Source organism: Astatotilapia calliptera, chromosome 19, assembly GCF_900246225.1.
Source record: "Astatotilapia calliptera chromosome 19, fAstCal1.2, whole genome shotgun sequence".
Taxonomy (NCBI): Eukaryota; Metazoa; Chordata; class Actinopteri; order Cichliformes; family Cichlidae; genus Astatotilapia; species Astatotilapia calliptera.
Window position 1 is genome coordinate 19,892,966 of NC_039320.1, and position 20,742 is coordinate 19,913,707.

The 20,742-nt window shown below is 40.6% G+C and overlaps 2 protein-coding genes across 2 annotated transcripts; both read right to left on the reverse strand.

Annotated features, from left to right (window-relative positions):
- Positions 1 to 9,736: 9,736 nt before the first annotated feature.
- LOC113012471 (transforming growth factor-beta receptor-associated protein 1) lies at positions 9,737 to 16,101 on the reverse strand. Its single transcript, XM_026152706.1, has 11 exons — positions 14,715 to 16,101; positions 14,363 to 14,557; positions 14,038 to 14,192; positions 13,393 to 13,475; positions 12,915 to 13,256; positions 12,688 to 12,745; positions 12,443 to 12,586; positions 11,476 to 11,610; positions 11,258 to 11,399; positions 10,748 to 11,169; positions 9,737 to 10,648 (listed from the first exon to the last, which is right to left on the reverse strand). Exons 1-11 carry the CDS (start codon positions 15,397 to 15,399, stop codon positions 10,505 to 10,507), a joined length of 2,505 nt encoding a protein of 834 aa, XP_026008491.1. The 5' UTR covers positions 15,400 to 16,101; the 3' UTR covers positions 9,737 to 10,504.
- A 275-nt stretch (positions 16,102 to 16,376) lies between these two features.
- Positions 16,377 to 18,554, reverse strand: fhl5 (four and a half LIM domains 5). The gene is made up of 6 exons (XM_026152707.1): positions 18,437 to 18,554; positions 18,061 to 18,240; positions 17,714 to 17,888; positions 17,132 to 17,301; positions 16,771 to 16,957; positions 16,377 to 16,653 (listed from the first exon to the last, which is right to left on the reverse strand). Exons 2-6 carry the CDS (start codon positions 18,220 to 18,222, stop codon positions 16,502 to 16,504), a joined length of 846 nt encoding a protein of 281 aa, XP_026008492.1. The 5' UTR covers positions 18,223 to 18,240; positions 18,437 to 18,554; the 3' UTR covers positions 16,377 to 16,501.
- Between the last annotated feature and the right edge of the window lie 2,188 nt (positions 18,555 to 20,742).

Consider the following 20,742-nt stretch of genomic DNA (forward strand, 5'->3'; position numbering starts at 1 on the left):
CTAGCAGATTGTGCTGCCACGTGCATGTCACTCAGTGTGCCAAAACTGGCCATTTTTAGGTGGTAAGTACTCGGGCAGTGAATGTTTATTTTATTTTCAGCCGTCTGACTGGTTTTTATAAGGTCAATTTGTGCATTTATATAAACACAGATTACTTTCTAATAATTTGGGGTATATTGGTATATACTGTACTTAATTTCACAGGATCACCAAAGAAAGCTAGTCGCAGTGTGCATCTGTGCTGTGCTCAAGCACAGACTTTAAACATATCCTAAATAAATTAATGCCAGTAATGATTAGTAAACTTTTGCATTTTTGCATAATATACAGTGTAATATTAGCATTTTATTTAGTGCAGTGTTTCTGGCCTTACTGCTAACTCCTAAAAACTAACAGTATTTCTGCTCAATACTTTCCTGTGCTCAGGAGTTATTAGATGTCGTTGTCTGTCTGATGCAGAACAACAGTGTGAACAGCTTTTTCCAAGTTTTTACAGCGTTTGTTGAAACTGGAAACAAGTCGATAAGAGTGATGTCGTCATAAAAGATGAACAAAGGCATCATGAGATCATCTGTTTCTTGGGCTTGTTGTTTTGAAGCCTTTAATTTGGCATTTTGTCCTTCACCGTTTTGATGTTTTGCAACTCGATGCCATGAGTAGGTGGTGGGTGGTGGATTTGACTGACAACCTGAGACCACTGCACGCTCATTTGGTAGTGATTTGTCAGTCATCGAGGAGCCACACCATAAAGCCTGTCCTGCTTTATTGTCTGGTTTGCTCTCAGTGGCACAATAATTTACGTATGATGCTGTATTGAAGGAGTCTTAAAACTAACAGCTGGGACCATGCAGTTACTTTCCTGTAGACTTCTATACAATCAGAATTCTTTTTAACAACTGAGGTCAATCCCTGCTGGCCATTCGGTTCATGATGATAGTATCACACACTGTTGTTGCCGATTTGTCAGCTACTCAACCATAATGAGAACATTCTACCACATCCCAAAGGTGCTCTATTGAATTGAGAACTTGTGACTGTGGAGGCCATTTAAACACACTGAGCTCATTGTTAAATTCAAGAACCCACTCTGAGATGATTTGAGCTTTGTGGCAGGCTCCAGCAGCCATCAGAAGATGGCACACTGGTCACAAAGGAATGGGCATGGTCAGCAACAATGCTCAGGTAGACCATGGTGTTTAAATGCTCATCGTTTGCCAACAATATATCCCCCACTCACACCACTGAAACTCCATTATGCTTTTGTTTTGCATTCAGAGATGCTCTTCTGCATACCTTGGTTGTAACAAGTCGTTATTTGAGTTACTGCCTTCCTGTCAGCTTGAAGCAGTGTGGCCGCCCTCCTTTTATCTCTCCCATCAACATTTTTCCTGAGAACTGCAGCTCACTGGATATTTTCCTTTCTGTGGACCATTCTCTGTAAACCCTTAAGATAGTTGCATGGTCAAATCCCAGTAGATTAGTTGCTAAAAACCAGCCTGTCTAGCACCACCAACCATCCAGCATTCAAAGTCACTTAAATCACCTTTCCTCCCCGTCCTGATGCTCAGTTTGAACTTCAGTATGCCTAAATACATTATATGTTTGACATAAAAGTGAGGGGTGATTTATGAGTGACTGGAAAACGTCTGTTATCGGTGATTACATTGCATTTCTCATGACTGGATTGGCCTCTTTTGTCGCCTTGTCATGCAAAAATTGCATACATTTGCTCTTTTCCTTGCTGAAATGACAGATTAAAAGCCTAAATGAGATAGGTTTCATGTTTGTGTTCTTATTTCAAAGCCCTTCACTTTCACTTTATCACAGTGCGAAACCCCTCTGTTGAGTTTGATCCCCTCTGTAACCTCACAGACAAGCGGTTTGCTTCATTGAAATTAGACTAATTATATTCCACACCTCAACACACGCATTTACTCTAAGCTGTACTTTCACTAGCCATTATCTCTTTAGTGTTTCATGACTGTGAAACACCCTCTTCCAAATTAAAGGTCGGAAATGTGCCAGAACCTTACATTATAAGCAGGGTTTTTTTTGAGAATTAAAAGCTGCCCAGTCGCTCCAGTCTGTCAGTCTGCACCAGTTTGACATCAGCCGCCAACTGAGAGCTTAGCTTAAGCTGCAGACTATGAAAATCTGTTTTTTCCCTTCTGCTTGTGCAGATAGAGCGGGAGAGCTGAAATGTGCTTCCACAGACATTTTGGGATTTCTGCCCTGTGATGAAATGCAGCGATAGACTCTAAATGTCAGTAATCACCTGGGGATAAAGAAAAGAGACTGTTATGTGTAGTCATACAGAGGTGCACAGACTATTTGTCAAAAATATTTTCAAATCAGGTCCTAGCTGGAAGGTGTGCTCAGCTTTTTCAAATCACAGCCACTACAGAAAACTCAGTTTGTTCATCATTCACACAAAGTATTCTTTTTAAAAGTTGGCGGTTTCTGGTTTTATTCATGATTTGAGATTTAAAAAAAGATGTATCTATTACTTTGTAATAATGTAAGCAGTGTCTTTAATTCATAATTCAATTATTAATCAGAGTTGGCACTCTGTGCATGTGCTCTATGTAAGATTAGGCGACTCAACATAAGCCATAAGAAGGAAGCTTAGACGATACAACACAGACCAGTTTGGCTTTTTTCTCGTCTAATCTAACATTCACTAAAGTTTCAAGACAAAGGGTTGAAAATATATAAAGCAGTTTATGCCACAGGTTATAAACACAGCGTGCAAATGCACTACCCTAGATTTTATGGGCTTTAACAACAAGCCCGCTCTGGTTTACTCATACATATAATAGTGGCTGTTGCCATGGTTTTGTTGCTTCGTTAAGCAACATGTTAAGCATACACAATGTTATGTTATAGAGCTGAAAGTTGGTTTTGGTGTTTAGACAAAGGAAAGCTAGAGAGCTTTATTTAGGATGCTGTGATTCACTGTGCTTTTCCCGCAATGACGGCCGCTCTTTGATTTACATCTGGACCCACGGAGTTTGAGCAGATGCTGAAAGCTATAGTGGATACATCATTCACCAAATAATCCATCACTAACAGAGGACATCGATGACCAGACGATAGACCAGAAAAAGCTGAAGGAAGTAATTAAGTAGTGTTATACTCAAGTAACTAAATCTACAAACCTTTTAAAAAGTTCACCTAAAAATGTAGTGATGAAATAAGGCATTAGTTAAGATAATTTAGCGTCTTTGCTTTTTTGAGAAAATCAAATCCCTAATCTAAAAAAATTAGGGATAAATACATTTCTGGTATTCAAATTAATAGTGTTCCAGTTAGTTTTTGCATTATGTGGAGTAATAGATAAAATCATGGCAAAAAGAAAGGTTTTACTTGTCAGTATAGTACGTTATTTTAAAAAAATCACCTGGTCTTTGCTGAGTTTTAAAATTAGGCAAATAAACATCCCAGAACGTTCGTCTCAATTTCAGACTGTGTAAGGTGAAGTTATTATGTAGAAAAGTTGGCACTTCTGTAATATTTTTTTTTAAATATCTTTATTTAACACATTGGCTTTAGACTGAAATAAAACTGCTCAAGTGAAATTTGAAATTTATCTGATTTATACCACATTTTAAAAAGCATATTGCTTTCCAAGACCAATAAGCAGACTTTGATAACACAATAGAAGCTACTGTTTGCTGAAAACGTCACGTTAACAACTAAATGAAAAGGAAAATTGGACACTACAACCCAAATTAATGATTTAAAAAAACACTTTTTATGTGTGCGTTTATTTATTTATTTATTTTTTGTTGTACTCTTTGAGAATTCTTTGCGTTTTTTTAGATGCAAAGTGATGCTTGGTCACTCTTGAAATACTCTCAAGTATGGGTATGTGTTGGTGCATGCGACCACAAACTGCAGAGATTTTGTGCTGTTTCACATCAGCAGAGAATTGGGTCGTGAAAGACTTAATGAAAGCTTTGAAATAACCTTCTCTCGATGCCTGCGGAGATGTTCGATCTGTAGAAATAGAATTGTAATTCTATGCTTAAGTACAATATACCCCTAATTTGTCAGTGCTCTGATTGGAGCTTTGATTGCTAAATATAAGTTTATGATAGGTCACTGGGTTTTTTTTCTGCTGTAGCGCTGTGGAGACTTTTCAGTCGATTAAATGAGGTCTTTTGAGGTGAGTATTGTATTTCATTCTCCCCTTGGGATTTTATTGTGTGGGTTACAGTAAGTTCAGTCCTTGATAGCACAGGCAGAGTGTTTCAGACTCCAAGAGACGATATTGGGGCTGTTGGGACAATTTTAACTGCTTGGCCTATCTGTTGTGGTGAAGGGAGTGTTTATATGTAGGGGAGGATTGGTGCTAACTGTCTAATTATGTATGGCCTTACGTTTCAGCGTTCCCAGGGTACAGTAACAGTAACTTGATGTAGCACGTGCTCTGTAATCAGTAATGTCAAAGACCACATAAGGCACACTCTCACAGATAAATCTTTAATTTGGTGCAGTATGCACGTCCCCTCTTTTGTTGAGGGCTTTAATTATGTTTCTTTCACACAGTAAAGGCCATTTTTGTGGGACTAAATTGATCACCTCCAGCTTGTTCAGCTTATATGTGATAAAGTTAATTTATATGACTCAGTTTTTAACAATAAAGCAGTTGGCCCAAACTGCAGTTTCTCGCCAGCTTTTAGAGTACTCAGCAGATCCTTTTGCCTCTGTTCCCAGAGCGCCAAACTGGCCACACATGAAAGTTGATAGACCTGGATGTGAGACACGAGCTTCTAAATTCCACAAACCAGGTGGAAGGGCACAGCTTGACCCCATGAGCTGAGTACTTAACTCTCCACCTGAAGTTCTCTCATTAGAAAAGAGCAGTGTAAACACATGCAGCTGCCAAACAGCTTACACTTTCCAAACCCAACTCTCATTCTTCATCCAAAATTGAGCCATTAGGCTCGCAAAGTGCACATCATTAAGTTAATGCCAATTAAGTTGTTTCGGAATTTATCTATTTATGGCTGACTTCAGGTTAATGAAAGAAGTGTTTGAAAAGGCTTTCTGTTTATTTGAAAGTGGGGTGGGAAGGTGGATTGAAAGATATCTTTATGTTTTTATCTTGTCTTTGTTGATTTACATTTATGTTATAGGGGCAAAGCAGTTTAAAGCAGACCATGAAACTGATTTGCTGAAGTGTTTAACCAAATGTTTTACTCGTTTATATGTTATTTTTTATTTGCAGCAATATCCACAAGCAAGGCTTCAAAGTATTATTAATAGTTTTGATGCATGAAATGACAGTTTGCACCATGAGAGCCAGACCATCCCCTCAGCAGCTGGTGTGACGCTCACTATTGCACGTGTCTGACCTCATCCGTAGATGTCGATGACAATTTGAAACAAAAATGTCAAATTTCAATTCGTCACTGCATAAGACTTGTTTCGCCCTGATTTTCAGTCCAGTTCTTATTAAATTTGTAATACCTCGGCCTTTTCACCCTCTTTCCATTCATTAAAAATGGCTTCTTGACAGCCACTCTCCAGACCATTTCTGATGAAGCTTCAGTAGGTGGATCAATTGAAAAGCCAGATGTATCTCTCACATCCCGTGTCAAGAAAAGGCCTATTTCTAAGTGATGACTTTCAGACACTGTTCAGTGTCTTGAGATTTTTTTAAGGTCACACTGCATTCAATGCTGAGATAAGTTTTCGGCTAATAGCTCTTTTGGAATCACCTTGTTGCTGCAAAAACTGTTTTATGTCTATCAAACTATATCATCATTGGGATTTTTCAGACTCAACTAGAGAAATGGGAATAAAAACAAAAGAAAACAACAACAACAAAAGAAACAAATAAAAAAAAAATAAAAACATTCATCTGAAAATGGTCATTGGAAACAAAATAAGAAGAAATGAGGAATGGTTCAAGACATAGTACTGCATATTTGCTCTGTATCACCTGGTTGTATAAAGAACAAAATATTTGTTTACATTTTACATGGTGGTTTGCTTTAGTTAATGGTGGGCGTATAAAAGTGGGTGAGCTTAAATTGCTTATGGACTCAAAAGTATGCATGCAGAATGCAGGTGTTTGATATATAAAACACATTCAGTTCTTCCCCATTTTCCCTAAAATAATAATTATAATGATGATAATAAACTCACTGTTCCCTCTCAATTTTTGTACCCCTGCAAAATATTGGTGCAGTCCCTTTACCAGTTGCTTATATTTTTATTTAGTTCTTAGATAAACTAATTATCTTGAGGCAAATAGCTCAGAGTTTAGCAGCAAACATGATTATTATGAAAGTTATTAACAAAATTGAGATATATCATAGCTCCCTTATAAAAATACTTAAATGCTGAGTGAGGTAAAGAGAAACAGCATGGACCTTGTAAACTCTCTATATGACACAGTATGATGCATATAACCCATGCCTTGGAGCAGCAGGGCAGGGTGGGTGCTTGTGGTCACTGTCTCTGCTCTCAGTGTCTCCAGTGGGCCCCCCTGCACATTTAACCCAGTGGCTTTCTGCCAAACCCCCAAGGTAGCACGCAATGAAAATGAGAGTGTTGCCTTAGGAGTTAAAAAAAGTTATGCTTTGATCATCCTCTTTGGCTGTTTATTCCCATGCTTGTTCAGCTATATCTACAGAATTAGTATTGCTGGTTAAAATGGGACTTTAAGTGCAATCGTTTAGGTTTTCTGCTACCTTACCATTATTGCTACCAAAAAGGTTGCAAATTGAGATTCTCCTTGTCTCTTGTCAACCACCAAGCCTGAAAAATACGTCATAAGGGACATGATACAGTAATTTGTGGTTTTGGCTATAAATATGATGCATGATACATAGAGAAACACAGTAAATTCATTTTCCCCAGAGGCTTTGTTAAGTGAGGTACCTGCTGCAATTTTCATAACTTTAAATATATAATGTTCCACAGAGTCTCTTTTTAGAGGTGTTGCCAAAATGAGGAGTACACAGAGATATCGTCATAACTTTTAAGGTAATTAACAACTAAGTTTCTTAAATACTGAAGTAATTAAGAAAATAGATAGCTGGATAAACAATTCACTTCATTTCAGCTTTTTATTATATAGCAACATATTACAACAACAGTTGTTTCCATCAATCCATCCATTTTATTCCACTTATCCTTCAGGGATCAACCTGTCAGCTGCCATTTCAATCATATATATTTAGTTGTATTATTTATTGTATTATTTAATTTAGTTTAGTTACTGTTCTTACTGTCTTGGAGCAACTGTGGCCACATAATTTCCTCAGGGATTAATAAAGTATTCTGATTTTGGTTCATAGGGTGTGAGACAGGGTGCACCCTAGACAGGAGGCCAATCTGACAAAGGGCTCAGTTGCCTCAAGGCGCTTTAAAGTGTAAGGTAAATGTATAACCCTACTATAATACAGAGAAATCCCCGGCAATCAGAAGACCCCCCTATGAGCAAGCACTTGGCAACAGTAGGAAGGAAAAACCCCTTAAAAGTAAGAGACCCCCAGCAGAACCAGGCTCAGCGTAGGGCAGCCAACTGCCATGACTGGTTTGGGGTGAGGGGCGGACAAGTAACTAATTTAGTATTAAGACAACAGCTTAATCTTTTTATTGTCATTTATGTAAGTTTCTACCGAGATCACTCAAAGAAATTATTAGTCTTAGGAAGCAAATACAGAACTTATCAAATAAATAGATCAGCATTTATCACGGCATACAGAGATAAATGCAGAAGTAATGCTCCTATGTTCCAATGCCAAACTGCAATGCAGTTCAGCACGATAAAAGGCTAAACTCTTTTCTAGTAATGTTAGCAGAGCTTAAAACTGATCATGTGTTTGGCTAGTTGAGTGTCTGGAGCATCAGCCTAGTGGATAATCAAAACGCCCCCCAAAAAGTACTTTATTCTGAAACGATGGATTTCATACTCCTACAAGGTTACACAGCAGCAAAGTTTGGCTCCTACCAAAAAAGAACAAAGTGGGAGGCCCCGCTGCACAAATGAGACAGAGGGTAAGTAAATCAGTCTCTAGGTCGAGACAGAGATGCCTCACAGGTCCTTAACTGGCAGTTTCATTAAATGGTACCCATTATGGCACAATTGTGTTGGTGTGCAGAGTGGTTGATATTGTTGTGTGAAAACCTTTGGCAGTTTCCCCTTCTTTTGAGATACATTGAGACTATGATTAAACTCAAACAGAATGGTGCACCAGATGCTCCGCTAGCAGAATTTATTGCGTCTTTAATCAGCAGTTTTTGGCGTGACGACTTCTGAAAATGGGCCTGTGTATGTCTGCGCAAATTCTTAAATGGTTTATGAAGAACGATCTCTTTAATTACTGTCAGTTTCAACATTTCTGATTAATATTTATGTCATATGCTACATTTTTTGCGTGACCTCAAACTTCGTGTGTGAGGACAGACATTTTTTAAAGGGTTTTTTTTGTCACCTTAACATAGGATTCTCATATAGCAAGGGGGCAAAACAATGTCAAGTATATTTTTAATTTGCTAAAAACAGTGTTGGAGAGAAAAAGTCCAAAACAATGTACACAGCTACATGCAAAAATCCAGACATCAGACAGTTCTTTTCCTCCTTAAATTTAGAAAAGCAAAAGCAGAAAATGTTCCTGTTTTCCTCTCTCTTGCTGACTTTGTGGTGACATGGATATTTATAATGGGAGACCAACGTCTGGATGCCTACCACTCTTTCCTCCATAACTGCTGATGTTTGCATCCAATCCATTCCTCTTTTATGTAAAATGATCATCAGTGCCATCCTGGACGATCCAGGCTTGCACCAAATTGGAAATATTACAATAATTTAACTCATTTTAATGCACAAAATGTTCTTTCTGCAGCCTTAGTTTATGTGGAAGAAGACGTATTCATACTTGTACCTGTGTATTTTTACCTTGTGGTTACTTATGGCTATTGGTCAACACAATCAAAGTGGGAAAAACATTTTTTGAGGTACAGCATCACCACAAGTGCTCAAAACAGCATTAACGGTCCCTGAGGATATCCGTGAGAAGGAAAGAAGTGGACGTAATCACGGGCCCAGATCCACCCAGTGGTTACTGGTCATCAGCACAACCCAAAGATCAGCCAATGACATGGAAGCAGCCCTCCCTGTCTGTCTATATAAGCTGAGAGGAACAAGTAAGAATCAAGGGAGGGGGGACACTCATATCTTTCAGCTGTCCATCCAAGATTGCTTATGATATAAAACTAAATGCGTAGATTGTTAAAATTATAAGGAGCCGATAGAGGAGATGTGGCAATTTTCCTGCATCCACATGAAAGCAAGAAATTAAAAATACAGTTTTTTGGGGTCTTGTGAGTCACGTCATTTTTATAAGAGCCTGAAGTTAAATATATCCATCCAGGGTGACACTTTTCAAGTTAAAGCTTAAGTCAAGTGTATTATTCGTGTAGCCTTTAATCCTAGCTACGCTCCCAAAACGCTTCTTAAGACCAACATTGTGGAACATCAAATGAACTTTAAGACCTGCAGTGAGAACAACGAAATCCCCCCCCCCCCCCCCCCCCTCCCCATTTATCTGTACTACAATTAGTCACTCAGCTCCAGCTGAAACCTTAAACAGTCCAACCACATGCCCGAGTTAGTGCTGCTGCTTTAGGCGTCTCCTGAGCGCTTATCTCAAAATGCATCAGAATAAAGAAATTGCTATGGTTAGCCTTAATGACAAAATTACAGCACAAACAGACAAATACTTTATGATTTTAATGATATATGTTTAAGTGTTCAGATGATTTCCATGCTGTACATGTGGACGCACTGGAGTTTGTGTGATAGTTTTTGGAAGCTCTCTAATGATACAGGAATGATGCTGGGGAAAAAATATTCTATAGATGGTGCAGACATGTCATTTGCTTGCTCGTAAAATTAGTTTATTAAATTAAAGTGACTCAAAACTTTGACCACAGTGTTTACGTTCCAGTTTTAAACCTGCAATTGTGATTTCTATTTCAGGGTGTAATAAACGTTTATTAATGCTTGTGCTGAATAAAAAAAGTCTCTCACGTGCAGCCTCTCGGTTGTTGACTGTCTATTTCCAGCTCTGTGTACACAAATATACACAGTGGAAACCATGATGGCAGGGATGTATATATACAGCAGTGGAGGACGGCCATATTCCTTCTGGTCATCAGGGTGACCACAGGTGGTTTCCATGTAAAATACCACTGTCTGATCAGTGAATATACACCCCTGAGGGTTTTTCTCAACTGACTTTATTGCTCTTGATGTCTACAATCTGTCTAAAAATGGTTGCCTGCAAAAACTGCATTGCTTGTTCTTTTCCAGTTTGAATCCCTTTGTTTAAACTTTTTTTTTTAAATCTTAGTAGCAAAGTTGTCCTTGACTTTGATTCTGGTAGAGTCTGGCTCTATGATCAGACCAATCATCAGGTTGGAAGCAGAAATGTAAAAAATGAATGAGATTCTTAAAAGTCCAGTGAGAAAAAAAAGTCTGTTGTTATAATCCAGAGTAGCCCATGCAGCTTATGTGCACCACCTCACCTCGCAGGTTACGGACAAAGTGTGGTTCTGTAAGTTCTCTCTGGCAAACTCTACATTTCTGCTCCTTGTCCACTCTGAACTTTGTTTTTGAGACCTGCATCTGCAGACGAGAGAGTAAAAGTGCAACAGGGCTCATAAAGAAAAAGGAGAAATTCAGTGTTCACTGCAGTAAAAATGTGAACTGTATCATTAAACTCACCCAAGTGACCTTGTGCCTCAGGAGTTCCGCCTGGGCCAAAGCCTGTTGCAATCTCACCATCTGCCTCTGGTGGAAGGTTTCCCTGAGGGATACGACTAAAAACTGAGAGACCAGTTGAACAGACCAGGACTCAGGAAGGAGCTGGAGTACCTTCTCCAGTGCAAAAACATGAGGTTGGCTGTTAAGAAGATCCACAGCTGCGCCTGTGAGATCCTTGGAGCTCAGGTAGATTTGGAGAAGAGTGAGCAGGAGGACCTCCCTGAATTGTGAGTCCTGGTCCTGGGCTGCCCTGCAGCAGTAGGCCTCTGCAGCCTGGAGGTCTTTCTCCTCATGTACAAGCATCTGCAGTGCTTGGTAGTGTTCACCAGACCTACCAAGGAGAATGGCCTTTTCTGGGTGTAGGGTTGTTGACTTTACTCTGTCTGCAATGAGTTAAAAATCATGACGTTTACTTTAACTTGCTGCTAATTCCACAATGATTTATTTTAATACGCAAACTAATTCACACACCATACACTGTGGAGATGTTATAGAATTTGGACTCCCATAGCAGCTGCTGCAGCTTCCCTCTGGTCACCCTCACTCTTTCATCTTCCTTTTGCAGCATCTGAGTAACATATGCCAGGGCCAGACGGTTGTGATGGCTCTCTTCCTGGGGGCAGATTACATCAATCATGTCTGCGCATTTAATTTAGGTTATTAGATTAAGGAGCTGTTGGTGTACCCACCTCGCTATTTAAATCATGGATTAAGTACTCAAGATAGAAAATCAATGCCAGTGGAAACGTCTCCAAGAATGTGAGGACATCTTGTGTTTCAAATTGACCATCTGGTGGGCGCTTGATGAAAATCTGCACACCTGTCTTTATCAAATAAAGTAAAATGTATTTAATCACTACAAATTGGTTTATAAGGCAATTTCTACAAAAAAGGTGGTGCCATTTAGAGCTGTTGACGTATACAGTCACAGATACATTTATATTCCAATAATCTTATGGGATTTATCGGCATTTAAAACAAGAATTTAAACATAAAAAAACCTCTGGCTCTGCCACTGACTTTATGTTTGACAAATTGCTACCATATGAGCACAAAGTGGCCCTTGGTTTTTCAATCATATCTGCCACACCCGTCATCAACTTCAGTTTCTTTAAAACAAGACGATGACAGCCAAAATGATCAGCTCAAGGCTTCAAAACAGGAGTACATAAATCACTGGTTGATGTCCACATATACAGTATATGGTTTATGTAGACCAGAGACAGATTAAAGGGAAAAAAAACACCTCACTGTTTCTTAGTAAAGCATGGGAGTGGGACCATGAATCACTTTAGCAGCTTTAATGCACTTTACCATTTATTTATTTAGCATTTCTCAGACTCTGATGGAGGGATGGAATATGATTCTTTCTAAAGATAACCCCTCATTTGGTGTTTTGATGATAGTGGTTCAATGCACTACCAAACCTTAAAGGTCACTGCAGGTGATTCAGACAGTTTCATATGTATTTAACCATTGAGTGACTCTACTGCAGATGAGGGTATCAACGTCCTGGAAGAAGCCATTCCACCAATCAGACAAAGCAATTCAGATTTTCCTTTAATTTGTCACTTTTCTATGTCTGCAATACATAGTTGTATTGTACAACTCTGCCCTCTGCAGTTTGGTAGTGAGTGTGAAAAATGAAAAAGGCACCTCTTGGTTTCTTTGTAAAGTCCAATCTGCAAATGCCCACACGGTGTCTTTGTCTCTGAGCTGACTGAGAGTCGCCACGATGTGTCCATATACATCTGAGCAGGAAGAATCTTTACACAAGCCATCTGTAATCTTCACCCAAGTCTGGAAGAATACAACCAGTTAAAATACACTGCTTTCATACATCAAGTTTGTGTGAACATATGTGATGTTTTTTTGGTTTGGGGGGGGGGGGGGGGGTGTACCTTTACTGCATCAGTGTGCAGCCCGTGGCTTTCGTAGAGGGAACCTAAAGCAAAAAATCTGTAAAAGACAAAGAAAAAAAGAAAAGAAGTCAAAACGATTCTCAAAAAGTAAATTATCTGAAATAAATAATCTAAAATCAAAAGCATGGTTGTGTCCTAAGCAAAATATTCAGATTTATAGGTGTGATTTCAGATCATTTGTATAACTAATAATGATTCATTTTCACCTGTGGTGTTGCTCCAGAACAGGGACACAGAGGTCCAGACTGCACTTACTGGGAAAAGCAACAAGCTGTTGGAGTTTTTCATCATCGTTCATTTCTACATACAGCCTCAGGAGGGTGCTGTCCACTTCCTTACTGCACTTCAGGCCTCTCTCTGTCCCCCTTACTGCTCTGAGAAAATCTCCCAGGAAGGCCAGGTAATGATGAAATTTGTTTCTGTCCTCCTTCTTGAGCACCTGGAGATCTCTGCCCTTGTTTATTTGATCAAGATGAGATTGAAAGTCCTCGCTGAGACACATATCCGGGTAGAGGCGGATGATTTCTCTCGGGTCCAGCTCACCTTTACTGTTCAAGTGGGTAATAAGTATACATTTTTACATATGGAAGAAGCAGAAAGTACACATCTTTAAAGCAGTGTTCTGAGATTTATTTAGCATGTATTTTGGAGTGTTTTGTTATGGGAGAGGGAGTTTGGTCTCACATGAATAGATCTTTGGCTTGGGAAAAACCCTCCTGGTAAAAATGAGCAAATCCAGCCAGGCAAGTGATGGCCTTCTGTAGCTCCTGCGAGGGGAAAATAGTCTTATTTTTAAACCAGGCACATATTGTATGAGCATATTTAACGCACCAATATGTGAACTGAAATAACTGAGGCAGAAGACACTGTGACTCTCTTGAGGCTAAAATGTTACACTTCAAGAAAAACAAGTAGCAGAAAAATGGGAAATGTCTATAATTCATGATTGTGTTAATTAGCCTCTTCATCTTTAACCTGTAAGCTGAGATGTGGCACAGATTACGCTAAAAGTCAAACGCCATCTGCTGCCTTCAGTTGCATTCATCGATATCGAATATACCTGCGTATACTCTCTGTAAGGTAACAAGTCTATGCTTTGACAGTCTGATCAATGGTAAATTCAAACCATATTATGCATTGCTAGTTGGGTTTGTAATGCATGAATCTGAAAGTCAATATGATTGTACAAAGCAGCCGGAGCTACAGCAGCACACAAGCAGGCAGCAAAAGTAAAAGATTTGGAGGCTACCTGATAACGCCAAAGCTATATTTTAAAATCAGTGTGATGTGAGTTTGCATCCTTCAGTGTGCCTATAAATTCTGTTTCACCTTGTATGAGTCAAGTGGATGACGGCTTTGAGCCCCTTCCAGCAGCAATAAGGCCTCCTCAACCCTTTGGTGCCTTACAAGTGCCTGGATCTGCTCTTCGAATGGCACCAGGCTCAGGCTGAAAATGTCTCTCTCTGTGAACACTAACACACCATCTGAGGGGACATTTGCTTTTGGTTTTTAGAAACTCTCAGAAGGCGCAAGAACGACTGACTATATCTGAGCAAACTGAGACAAACATGACTACGTCTTTTAAAAACAAAAGCAGGCTCTTTGCGATTAATCTGACCTGGATCAGATGAGAAACTGATGTCGCTGGATTTACCTGAAGTGGAAAGTAGACCCCTTGCTCCAGTGAGACTCACAGTCTGTTTGCGTTGCTGATCCAACATGCTGTAAACAGACAACAGTTCGGGCTGCAGGCTTAGGACGTAAGGGAAACATGCCCCGGCTGCCAGCACCTCCTGAGGCCACTGAAGGGGAGGGCGCTGGCATATCCCTGTCTTCATCACAAACATGCCTGAGGGATGAGAATGGAGAAATGATATCTTGGCAAAATAAATATCCTCTGGCTAGATGGATTAATGACTTATGAGTGATATGAAATGAGCTGTTTTAGAAGCTAAGCATAATGGCACATGAATGTAAAGCCTGTTGGATATTTTGGCAGCTCTTACCTAAAAATTCGGGCCCATTCAAGAGGAATTCTCCTTCTCCCAGTGAGGTAACGATAACATGCTGCCTGCTGTGATTATGAGGAAAGAGCTCCTCACAGTTGCCAGTCTGAATATCACAGAGGAGGTACCTGTCACTGGTGGCAAGACACAGAGTTGCACCATCCACCGCCAAGGCCACAGGGTCTTGGAGCACAGAGACTTCCTTTACAACCTCCCACCTGTCCACTCCCACCACATGGATCCGGAGCACTTTCCTGCGGCTGGAAGACGTCACCATCTGCACACACGTCCCCTCCGATGCGAGCAATGAGTCGCACACCTCAAACAAAGACACATGCTGGATCTTCTTCAGAGCAGGAACAGGCTCTAAGGAAAACATGTTGAGGGCAGTAACGCTCCGGTCCCACAGGACCAGCAGATGGTTGAAAAGTGGGACTGCCCTCAGTTGATTTACAGAGTTGCTTGAGCCTAGTTTTCTTGCCCTACCTTCTCTGATTTTGGTCAGGCCAGGGCTCTTGTCTCCATTTGTGCTGCTTGTCAGAATGAGGTGTTGGACTGTTGCATCTTTAATCCCTATGTAAACATTTTGGTCATAGCACTCAAGGCACTGGATGCAGGATTTGTCCTCTTTCGAGACTGCTCGTTTTTCATATATGTGAGCTTGTCTGAAGGCACTAAAAGCCATTGCAAAAAAGTATTAATGTTGAATAATGGGATGCAGTTCAAGCAGAAGAAAAAGGAGTTCTTTCAAAAGTCACTGATATATGCTTAAATCAAAGCTAAACACAGTAAGATGTTCCTACCTCTCTGTTGTCCAACCTTCCTCTAATTCCTCTACAAGTTTATGAAGTGTAAAAAAGTTACAACTCCCCCCATGTGACTATATCCTGACAGGAAATCTATGTCAGCATTTTTTACCGCTCATCCTGCCATGTGAGGACACTTACACAACTCATCCAACAGCCTCACCAAGAAAACCAACTTTTACAAGTTCATGGTGAAGAAGATGGATATTTTTGAGGTGGCCACAGTTACGGCTTCTTGTGTTCTTGGTATGCGCGTAGGGCTGAAGCGGTCACTTTGGTCAGTGGATAATGGACAAGCAGAAGCGATCTGCTGATCGTGGTTTGTTTGAGTTTGTTTACAATGTCCGTGAGATGGGTGTGATGAGGTCAAGAGGCAACAGAAACACAGCAAGGGGGATTGTTTTATAGCGATGATTGCCCCAAGGATGACTAAGAGAAGACACTGTGGTCATAAAAACAGAAAAAAAACCTACCACCGCAGCTATATCTGTTACAGTGAACTTTGTGCCCTCTGTCCTCACTATGGAATTTGAGTTAAATATACAAAAGGCCCGGAGCAGATTAAGTTATGATGAGATGAACAAAAGCAGTACTAAAAAAGATCTATATGGCAAGACATATTTCACCTGAGGCAAATCCAAAAATCATGCATCATTTATTGTTTCTTTAGTGTGGATACGTTTATATCTAGGCACAACAGATGTACAATAAACTGCATCAGACAGCTAATGATTGCTTTGTCATCAAGAAAAACATACATGCCAGATTAACTTTAAAATCTGTGTGTGGGTGTGTGTGAGTGACATACAAGAGATAATGTCTTCTTTTTTAAAAAAAAACAAACACACTAAAATAATGACACTTGAAGGCTTTTTATGTGCAAGGCATTCTTGTGCGAGACTTTCGTAGATCCACAGTATTTCTATCAGACAGCAGGCGTTGTTGTCATTTGGGTAGAGCTGTGATCCTGGCATGTAAAGGTCATTTGTCCCTCCCGCAGTCAGTGCACAAAATGTTGTCACGCTGGGTGAGGAAGCCACGCCCCACCAGTGACACAGAGCACTGCATGCAGGTGAAACACTCACTGTGCCACTGGCGTTCCTCAAAGGAGATGTACTTGGCTCCTGCCAGACCTGCATGCATCAGAGAGCCATGCATTTATGTCAATGTAAAATCATCACCTTGTGTTGCTAACACTCCCTCGACAACACAAACTTAAAAGCTTAAATGTGAGTAGAATGAAAACTCACTAGTAATGGGCTTGGTGCAGCCCACACACTTCTTTGCGTATAGGTTGCTGAAGCACTCCAGGCAGTAGGGGTAATTTTCTCTGGTGGTGAAGCGCTGGCCTGACAGCTGCTTTCTGCATCCAATGCACAGAAAACACTCGCGGTGCCAGGGCTTCTCTTGGTAGGTCACCCCACCTGTTGTGATGGCCTAGAAGAAGCACAAGCAAGAGAAATAGAGCGCTTAGCAAAAAGAGACATACAGTGCTATTCCCATTTCTTCTCTTTATTCTCCTCCCTGCAGTGTGACTAACACAAAAATGCCAGAGTCAGGGGGATTTACTGTAGCACTCAATACACGTAATCCACTCAGCTGTAACCCTACCTTCTTACAAGCGGAGCACTGGTATGCAAACTGCTTCTCGAAGCAGGCCACACAGAAGTAACCGGTGTCTTTAGGGATGAAGGACTTGGTTCCTATTGGCTGCTGGCAGCGGTGACACAGGAAGCAGGTCTCATGCCAGCTGTTCCCCTTGTATTCCATTTTGCGGGAACCTGGCACACGGGACGAGAGCAGCTTAGTCAGCATATGGTCCCTCTATGACAGAAACACACCGTGGCCCAAAGCTGGCCTGCTTTGTCTGCAGGCAGGGGATGATGCAACTGAAATAATCTTGGAAAGAATTTTAGGCAAAGGAAGAAATTCTAGTCTTTTGAACTCTTTTTTTCCCCAATAAGAAATAAATGTGTGTAATAAATGTGTGTAATAAAAACTTGTTGAATTTAGATTTTCCCAGGCATATCTTTTTGTTCATTGTAGCTTCAAAGTCGATACTTTAAGAGGTTTCACCAATTCATTGCTGCCTTATCCTTAAATTTTAGCCATAACCTCTGAATATATATTTAACACTATATTATGATCTAGCTTTCAGGTGACATTATCCAGTACCATCATCACTGCATGTACCTGGCATGATGGTTTTCTTGCAGGTGGTACACTTGGAGGAGTAATCCTGTGCATGGCACTCAGTGCAGAGCAACAAATCATCCTTGGCGGCAAAGGCCTTTTCCACTAGAGAGCGGCTGCACTTGCCACACTTGAAGCACTGCTCGTGCCAGTGACGATCCTTATAGGAGAGATCCTGCAAATATTTTGCATGTGATTATTATTGATGTTCTGTAAGGCTAATGGTTCATTTAACAGCTCTAAAACTGAAATCCTTCCACATTTCTCATCTACAGACTCAAACCACTAACCTCACATTCTCATCTCGCACTACACTATTCTCACTGTCTACACTGTTGCTTCCTTACCTTGCAGTTACAGCCGATTGGTAAGGAGCATGCCTCGCAGTTGTTAGCGAACAAGTTCTCGTAGCACTTAGTGCAGTACTGCGTGTCATCTTTCATTATGTACTTCTTCCCCAGCAGGGAGTCTTTGCAGTAATGGCAGTCTAAACGCTCGCTGGTGGGCATCTTATTTGCTTTTCTTAGCTGCAGGTCAAAGAGAGCAGAAGGATAAAAAAATGAACAATAAGGAAGAACAGGAGAGATAGGGAAAAGTAATAATAGTCCAGGCAATTTATCCTCTTTCTCATCAAGCAAGTAAAGAGGACAAGCAATTTCCCCTTCTTTCAAAAATAATTTAAAGGGGAAAAAAACAACAGTGTTGTATTAAAGAGTTCTCTACCTCAGTTGATTCAGGGTGAGGATGAGACTGAAGCCAGAGACTGCAGAGGCACAGGGATGGGGCAGGGATGAAAAGGGGTCAGGCAGGATTATGGGGTATCCACTAGGGGGGCTCTTCTATAAATACAGGCCCTCTTATTAGCAGTGATCTCCGGGGAGAATGGGCATACTTCACTGCATCGTTCTGCACCTTTTAAGGGAGTTGATGGTGTGCTGATCTCTAAGCCTTTGGACTGATTTATTCTTTGTTGTCTCATCCCCCGAATGCAAAAAAGCAGAGATTTGCAACTTTAGCACAAGAAGATTACTGTTGGGAAACATGACTGACCACCATATAAATAATGTAAGGCTTCCAAATCAGTTTCACATGTATACAGACAGTACATTAAAAGAGAAGATTTGAGCTTGAAAATGTTAAATCTTTTCTACACACTATTATCAGCTTGGACAGTGGTACCACAGCAGAGATAGTTAGTCATTTGGATGCTGTAACATGTCTGGACACACTTGTGGCCTTTGTCAGTGCCTCCTACACACACAAGCAGTTGCAGATGGCTTATGAGAAGTAGGTGCCAGCAGCTTTGTGACTGCCAGGTACTGAACTATATTGCCAGGACCTCTCAGTGGCTATTGAGAGCACCTTGGCAGCACTTCAGAAGGGTAAAGCTGCGTGCTTGTGGGCCTTCAATCCATCCCCAGCAAAATAAGAGAGGAGGAGCAGTAATGACAGTTTAAATGGTGACCATCCTGCTAATAGCGATACTCTTGTTACTCCTCTCGTTCTTTCCTACCCGTTTAAACATTTAAATTCACCTACGTCTTTGATTGACGGTTGACTAATTGTATTTGAATCATGGAACATATGCTCCGATCAGTTTTCCAAAGGATCAGGGGAGCAGACATCTTCATAAAAATAGCCTGGGAAGACCACCAGCCCGACCCACTGGTTTAATCCCTCACACACACACACACACACACACACACACACACACACACACACACACACACACACACACACACACACACACACACACACACACACAGGAAGGTCAGTGACAGTGATGAGGCTGACAGGAATGCAGTTTTGTGTAGATGAACTCTATTCCCCTTTGTCTTCTCCCTACATTAACTCCAGTAGCACTCCTTGTGAAGAAATTCATCTAGAATTACACTCTGGTACTAAATCCATTTTGGGATCAGCAGATGATGCTGGTACATGGTTTTGCAGTGTATGTAGGCGGTATCTACAAACCTCTGAGGGATAATGTAACACCATGCTATTTTTTTTTACCTACGCTATATGTGTTATGTTAGGCTTTAAGCACAAAATAACAATTTCATGTCAGTAATTCAGGCAGGTTTTTTGTAATACATTTAAATATGTATATATATTTCTGATTTCAAGTCATAGCATCCTTCAGGTTCTTCTTAATTCTAAGCAGATCCACTGGATTACACCAAATTGTCTGGTGCTCTGGATTAAGTTATCACTGTATTGAATCCTTGTCTCCCGCTGCTCTTCATACAGTAGCAGTGGCTGCAAATCAAAAAGCCACACAAAATGTAAACAAACCAAGCAACCCAACTGTAGGACCAGTGCGGCCACTGCCTTGCGAAAGCTTCTAATCTTTGTTGCATTGCTTCTCTGTATGTCTGTCGTCATGTGACACGCAGGCAGGGAGGAGGTGACCTATATTCTCCACCAAACAAAAACTCTTACTCCTCTCCCTGAGTGTGTTGCCATAATACGAAAACCATGAGAAATAAATTGCATGTCAACCGCCAGTGTTATTCATTGGATATTAAAGCGGAGATTATTGTTTATTGCAGCTCTATCTGATAATCTGTGCAGGCATGGTTGTGATTTTATTATCGTGGCTTTGATTTGTATCTGATGGGAAGCAGGTGCTGGTTGTTGTCTCTTGGATTATTAACTTCTAGAGCAGACAGCGCCAACTCTGCCAAGCAAAGAGCTTGCTGATCTTGCATATTCCTTTTTGCCCGCATAATCCTCTGAAGTCAGCAAGTGGGCAACTGCCAACAGATTTCTTATGTGGCCTGTCAAGCCCCAATAAATAGGCCTTTATTTGACCTGGACTCAGGTGTCCTCTTATCTTAATGTATTCAGGCTTTACAATAATCAAATGATCGCAGAGAAGAAGAGAAGCATTTACTTTGGTGGCTCCTTTGAGGTGGTGACTTGTTGTAGACTGAGACAGATCAACACGACACAGTTGCATCTCTCTGAAGCACAAAAGCCTCACTGCACCAAAGCTGACAGCTGGTTGGCATGGTGATGACAGCATA

What these genes read in the sequence shown, in the direction of transcription:
- fhl5 (XM_026152707.1), bottom strand. Translation starts at nt 18,222, where the DNA reads ATGCCCACCAGCGAGCGTTTAGACTGCCATTACTGCAAAGACTCCCTG. An exon ending in CAAGAAAACCATCATGCCAG is followed by an intron (nt 17,302 to 17,713) that starts GTACATGCAGTG and finishes CCCGTGTGCCAG; the next exon opens with GTTCCCGCAAAATGGAATAC. An exon ending in AGTGCTCCGCTTGTAAGAAG is followed by an intron (nt 16,958 to 17,131) that starts GTAGGGTTACAG and finishes TGCTTCTTCTAG; the next exon opens with GCCATCACAACAGGTGGGGT.
- LOC113012471 (XM_026152706.1), bottom strand. Translation starts at nt 15,399, where the DNA reads ATGGCTTTTAGTGCCTTCAGACAAGCTCACATATATGAAAAACGAGCA. An exon ending in GTTCTGGAGCAACACCACAG is followed by an intron (nt 12,746 to 12,914) that starts GTGAAAATGAAT and finishes TGTCTTTTACAG; the next exon opens with ATTTTTTGCTTTAGGTTCCC. An exon ending in CTTTACAAAGAAACCAAGAG is followed by an intron (nt 11,611 to 12,442) that starts GTGCCTTTTTCA and finishes TATTTGATAAAG; the next exon opens with ACAGGTGTGCAGATTTTCAT.